This window comes from Pinus tabuliformis, chromosome 2_2, assembly GCF_031772625.1.
Source record: "Pinus tabuliformis cultivar Carrire ecotype Pingquan chromosome 2_2, CPIR1, whole genome shotgun sequence".
Lineage (NCBI taxonomy): Eukaryota > Viridiplantae > Streptophyta > Pinopsida > Pinales > Pinaceae > Pinus > Pinus tabuliformis.
Window position 1 is genome coordinate 334,916,611 of NC_142300.1, and position 6,791 is coordinate 334,923,401.

General features: G+C 47.5%; 1 protein-coding gene across 1 annotated transcript; it reads left to right on the top strand.

Moving 5' to 3' along the window:
* The first annotated feature begins 771 nt into the window (after positions 1-771).
* On the top strand, positions 772-5,973 carry LOC149192649 (uncharacterized). Its single transcript, XM_089407020.1, has 4 exons — positions 772-1,815; positions 1,936-2,445; positions 2,587-5,118; positions 5,230-5,973. The coding sequence occupies exons 1-4, from the start codon at positions 772-774 to the stop codon at positions 5,971-5,973; spliced, it is 4,830 nt and encodes a 1,609-aa protein (XP_089263146.1).
* The last annotated feature ends 818 nt before the right edge of the window (positions 5,974-6,791 follow it).

A 6,791-nucleotide genomic window follows, 5' to 3' on the forward strand; every position in this document is an offset into this window, starting at 1 on the left:
AGATGCCACGCTCTTGGGCACCTATTCCGTGATTGTCCCTTGAATGCCAAAGCCACGTCTCAGGACCCCTCGGTCTCAACCACCCAAGATGGCTTTACTAAAGCCCCTAGCCGAAAGCGAGCGCATAAGAAACCCTCTAATGGGCAAAAGCCCCAGCAAAATGGCACTAGCGGCCAAGCTTCTAAGAATAGTTTCGAAGTCCTGGCTCAGTCCTCCGAAGATCTTCCCCCGATCTCTGATTCCCACCCCTCCCAGCCATCTTCCTCCGCCCCCCCTCCTCCCCCAACCTCCCCCCCTAAGCGCCATTCCCCCGAGATCACCCATGACTTCCCATCCGGAGATAGGAAGGAACAGGCAGAGAAAGACAAGGAAATGGATGTGGATGGAAAGCTAGACCCTCCCTCTAGCTCAACGCCAAATGAGGAAGAGGGCAGTCAGGTGAAACAAATGGAAGAAGAACCTGAGAGCATAGACCTGCATGGCCTGGACATTCTAGAACTGGAGCTAGCATGCAAAACAAAGGCATATGACAGCATATCTGAATCCCAACTCAATAAGCTGGAGGTAGTCATTTCAAGAGCTTATCAGCAGCAACAACTAGGGATTCAGCCAGGAAGCCAGTGGGATGGAAGCCAACCCCCAAAGGAAACCAAAAAGAGAGGAAGGAAAACAGATCTACAGAGAACCATCGAGATTGGGAAACTCCTGTTAGACTCAGGCAGGTATGCGAAATTGACAAAGTATTACAAACCCACTGCAAATAGTTGAACTATGAAGCTGGTCTCATGGAATTTAAGGGGGCTCAACAGCCCAGGGAAACTTAGAATGCTGAAAAACATGATTAAAATGGAGAAGCCGCAAATATGCTTCCTCCAGGAAACCAAATGTAATAGTACTACTTTAGGCAGTATCCTCACAAAGGCTTGGCCAGGTTGCCGCTCAGTTGCGGTAGATGCATCAGGAGCGTCAGGGGGGTTAGCTATTGCATGGAATACTCAAGCAATAGACCTCTCAGATTTCCATGCCTCTCACCACCTGATACAGGCAGCCTTCCATATTTTGGGCACGAATGTTCATGGCAATCTCTCAAATGTATACTTCCCACAGGACACAGGAAGCAAAATAGCACTTCTAGACACCATCGAGGCACTGAACAACGACAGAAGGCACCCACTCTGGATAATTGGAGGGGACTTTAACATGATCACCAAGCTAGAAGAGAAGATAGGGGGGAGAAACAGGCTGGAACAAGAAACCACCCACTTCAAGGATTTCATTCAAAATGCCTCCCTCATAGATGTGCCTTTCTGCAATGGAACGTTCACATGGAGCAACCGCAGAGCTGGAAAACACCAAATCGCATCCAAACTAGATCGCATCCTTATCTCAGATAATGCGATTCACCTGGGAGGAGACTTTACAGCCGCAATACTTCAGCATACTGGCTCGGACCACTGGCCGATTGCTCTTCAATGGCAGCGACCCGGTGATCAAACGCGAAGACCCTTCCGCTTCGAAGGATTCTGGCTCACGCACCCTGAGTTCAAAGACTTCGTCAAAACCACATGGACTTCCTTCACTCCTCCAGAAGGGTCTAAGATGTACCAATTCCAACAGAAGCTCCGGTACCTTAAAGGCCACTTAAAGCGATGGAACAGAGAAACCTTTGGAGATATCTTCAAAGCTCAGCAAGATCTCAATCGGGAATTAACGGACCTCCATCAGAAGATAACTACAGAGGGACACACTGAAGGGACCCTGGAACAGGAACGACGCATCCACAGACAGCTTCAGGAAAGGCAGAAGCAGGAGGAAGTTTACTGGAAACAAAAATCCCGAATAAGATGGTTGAAGGAAGGAGAATGCAACACCAAATTCTTCCACAGAACCACCATTCAAAGAAGAATGCACAATAACATCCCGTTTATCCAAAAGCAAGGAGGAGAGAAAATCGAAAAGCATGAGGAAATAGAGGAAGAATTTCGCAATCACTTCAACCAGATCCTTCAAGAGCCGGCGGGAGACAGAAGGCTAGCAATTGAAAAAATTACTAACAATGTGCCCAGAATCATCAAGGAAGAACACAATGAGCTTCTCCTCCGCCCAATACTGCCTCAGGAGGTGGATGAAGCGATGTTCCAGCTCAAAGAAGGAAAGGCACCTGGGCCAGACGGATTTACCTCCACGTTCTTTCATACCTTTTGGGAGCTGATTAAACAAGAGGTATGGCAAATTGTGGAAGAATCGAGAGCCCTCCACTGGATGCTGCCCTCTCTCAACACAACCTTTATAGCCCTAATCCCCAAGGAGGAGGACGCTATTACGCCTGACAAATATAGGCCGATTGCACTTTGTAATGTGATATACAAGGTCGTTTCTAAAGTAGTGGCTAATCGGCTGAAGCCTTTGCTACCGCTGCTCATATCTCAGGAACAGTCAGGCTATGTGGAGGGCAGACAAATCATGGACGGCATTCTCCTCACGCACGAGATCATACACTCCCTCAAACATTCAAAGCAGGCAGGTATGCTTCTTAAACTAGATCTTTCTAAAGCTTTCGATAAACTCAGCTGGACCTTCATACAGCAAATGTTAAAAGCTTTTGGTTTCAGTTCCATGTGGATCCGCTGGGTCATGAGCCTAATAAACTCCACTCAGTTCTCCATCCTGGTGAATGGCATCCCTTCAAGGCCCTTCAAACCATCAAGAGGAATCAGGCAAGGGGATCCCCTATCTCCCTTCCTATTCGTTCTCATGGCAGAAGGGCTAGGACGTCACATCAAACAAGCTCTTCAATCTCAACAGCTCAAGGGTCTTTCAGTTCATAACTCCCCTGCCACTTCCCATCAGCAATTCGTTGATGATACCATGCTTTTTGGTTATCCTTCAGCCCAGGAAGCCACTTGCCTCAAATCCCTGCTCAATGACTTTGCTGAAGCCTCTGGCACGGATGTAAATTGTGCCAAATCGCAGATATTCTTTTTTCATACGCCTCCCCCTGTCAAATCAGCTGTCACTCGCATCCTCGGATTCCCTGCCGCCTCCCTTCCCTCAAAATACCTTGGCGCCCCTCTCACGGCCTCAGCTCTAAAGCATTCCGCTTGGCGTACCCTCATAGAGAAAATGGAATCTCGTCTCAACCTTTGGACACACAGATCTCTCAACCTAGCCAGCAGGGTTGTGCTCATTAAATCAGTCCTTCAGGCAATGCCTCTGTACCTATTCTCAATCCTTGCGGCACCCAAATGGGTCCTAAAGAGAATCAGGCAGCTTCAACGCAGCTTTCTCTGGGGAGGGTCGGCAACTAATCGGAAATGGGCATTGGTCAAATGGCCTACAGTATGCCAACCAAAGGAGAAAGGGGGTATTGGGCTGAGGGACCCAGAGCATAGTAACGCCATCATGAGTGCCAAAATTTGGTGGCACTGGATCACTAATCCGGAAAAGCCTTGGGCTAGAATCTGGACAGCTAAATATGCCAATAACAGACCCCAGGAGGAGCTCATCCGGTTTACTCCCATGGAAAAAGGCTCGCTAATCTGGAATGCGGCCAAACAACACTACCACTTAATACAGCAACACAGCTTTTGGGAGGTTAGGAATGGCCAAACAGCAAGATTTTGGACAGATGCATGGAATCAGATGCCAAAGCTCATCCACACCCTCCAATTACCACTGGATCATGTCAGGCAGGAGCAGCAGCAAGAAAAGATCCATTACTACTGGGGGCAAGAGATGGAACATGGATTCAGGAAATGGAAACAAGGAAATCATTGGGCTATCACCACAAACTTGCAGGATACAGGGGATTTGGAGAAGGAGTTGGATAAAAGAAGAATCCGATATGACGAAGGCAACGACATCTTGAGATGGGGATACCGACCAAAAGGCGACTTCTCCACTTCAGAAGCTTACAAGATAATCTGTAACAATAATATCCCCTCTGATCCTATATGGAGCAAAATATGGGGTTTTGGCTCATGGCCCAAAATCTCCTACTTCCTGTGGCTGGTCAGTCACAAAAGAATCCTTACCTGGGATAAATTAAGAAGAAGGAATTTCCATGGACCATCGTTATGCCCCAATTGTTGTCAAAATGAGGAAACGCTTCAACACCTTTTGGACTCCTGCCCTCTAGCCAATCAACTATGGGAAAAAGCGGGCTTCAGATGTCAAAAAAGATGCAGAACAAAGAACGACATTACTGACTCCCTAAGGCACTGGCCGCAGAACCCTTATAAGAGCGAACTCCTCAATTGTTTGTGGAACCTTCTCCCTGGTCTCATATCCTGGAGTATTTGGAAAGAAAGGAACAAGCGGATATTCAAAAATCAGAGCTCTAGGATCGAAGAGGTTTGGACCAAACTATGTGGGAACCTGAATGAGACGCTGATACTCCACTCCTGGACAACGGAAGATCTTCCTTCTCTAGATAATGAAAAAGGTATTCTAAGCAACTGGCAATTGATCATTCCTCAATCCCAACACAGGAACAGTACTTCCACAAGCAGCGGTACAATCAAAGATACTTGGAGCGCCCCCCCTAAGTACTCTTACAAGCTCAACTTTGATGGAGCCTCCAAAGGTAACCCGGGAAAGGCAGGCTTTGGAGGCATCCTCAGGAATCATGAAGGTACACCCTTGCAGATATTCTTGGGATCCTTGGGCTGGGATACCAATAACTCAGCGGAAATTGAAGGATTATGGCAAGGACTCCTCTTAGCTGGAAACCTCAATCTGCAGCCCTTGATCGTGGAAGGAGATTCCCAGATTCTTATAAACATGGCCAAGAGATTGCAGAATGGCTCTCAAGCGAAAAAAATCTCAAACAGTTGGAGACTGGCGGCCAGATTAGAAGCCATTGAACAAGCCCTTCGCAGCAACAGGGCAATCTCTTTTTCTCACACAAAAAGAGAAGGCAACAAGGTCGCAGACCTTCTCGCCAACATAGGGGCAGATAATGATCATATTCTCCTTACAGGAACCCTGACCATTATCACAGACAATGCTCAAGCTCAGGAATTAGATAAGCTGATCCAAAGTGATAATGCCTACCCGGATGCGGGTGACACGAATGAGAAGGACGGTACGCCACCTGGTAACCATGGGCGGCCTCAAGTATGGAAGGGTTATTAACTGCACTCCGCCGCCCTGGATGGCAAGCGTGAGAGCAGAGGCGCGAGAGGACGGCAATTCATTGCCGGGTCTGAGCTCCATTAACTGTTTCAGAGGGGAGTTATGGCATACCAGGATCGAGGCAGACCAGCGCAGCATAAATATGATAAGAATATGGAATGTTATGCATCGGATCAAGTTCGAATTCTGGAATTGGGTTTCTGGACGTCAGTTCTCCGAGCTCAGGCTCAAGAGCTCCCTTCGGCAATTGGAGGTGGACACAGGGCAGCAAGGGTGGGTGAAGGCGGTTTCACACCCTCCATATCCTTCTCCCCTGCTCTGTTACACTCATCGGACATTAAGGAAAGCATGGTTCCGCCAAGACAGAGGCTCATTAGCCGTCGAGGCTCTGGAAGAGGTGGAACCTCACGCCCCCCGGTTGCCAATCCACCCTCAAGCTGCTGCCGTTGTCTGTGCCACCAAGTGGCTGAAGCACACCCCATTCAGTCGAACCAGTTTATGGACGCCAGGACTCCAGATTCGAGCTCTGCCCCGCTACCTGCGTTTGGAACAATGGTATTCTCCTTCAGCAGCGCCCAGGGCAATTCTAACATTAATGCTCATGTCTCGGTCCTATTCCTGGAGGAACCGAAAGAGGAGGTTGGGGAGCAACCCCACGCCCAAGTTCATCTTGCTGAAAGCTCCAGGGCTGCTGAGGGAAGGGCAGAGGTACAACCTGAGCCGGAGGTCGTTCCACCATCGACTCAACCGGCGTCTGCTTCAGGCAAGGCCAAGGTTGATTGGGGACCTCCCCCGGAAGGCGAGTACTGGATTTATGAAGAAGAGTCGGACGAATAGGAGTCCGCTCAATCAAGCTCCTGCCCTCAGACAATGCTCAGGTTTTTTTGTGAACTGTTACTCTTATCACAAGTGCTCAATGTATGTCGTGAATGTCTTTGTTTGGCTTGATAATTACGTAGTTCTGTGTTTGACTACGCCCTCGCGAGGGATATCGATGAAGAACTTCCTTTTCTCTCTTTTGCCCCTGCGTGGGATAGATAATTTTGCTTTTTCTGTTCCCCAAAGGTCTAAGGCCCCTGCGTGGGTAACCCGTCTCAGTCATGGTGCCCTTGCATGGGTATTTGGTCTCAATGGTGTTGCCCCTGCGTGGGCGTTCAGTGTCGATGAGGATGCCCCTGCGCGGGTAGTTTTTTGTGAGCACTATCAATCCAGAATGCCATCCTTGGCCTCTGGCGACATGAACTCTTGGCTGTAACTGTTTTCTCTTGTTAATGTAAATAATAGAAATAGCATAGTATTAACGATAAAAAAAAAAAAAAAAAACCTTACAATTTCTTTAAAAAACAAATTTGCAATATGAGTAGCATCAATGGTTTTATAACATGGAATAAAATGCACCATTTTTTAAAATCTATCAATTACTACATAAATTGAATCATTTCCCTTCTGAGTTTTTGGTAAACCCAAAACAAAGTCCATACTTACCATATCCCAAGGTCTATCTAGAATAGGTAATGGAACATACAAACCTGTGTTTTGGCTCCTTCCCTTTGCATATTGACAAACATTACAATTATTCACATACTTTTCTACTTCAAATCTCATCTTCGGCCATAAATAAAACTGGTTCCACTACTCATAAGTCTTGTCTACAC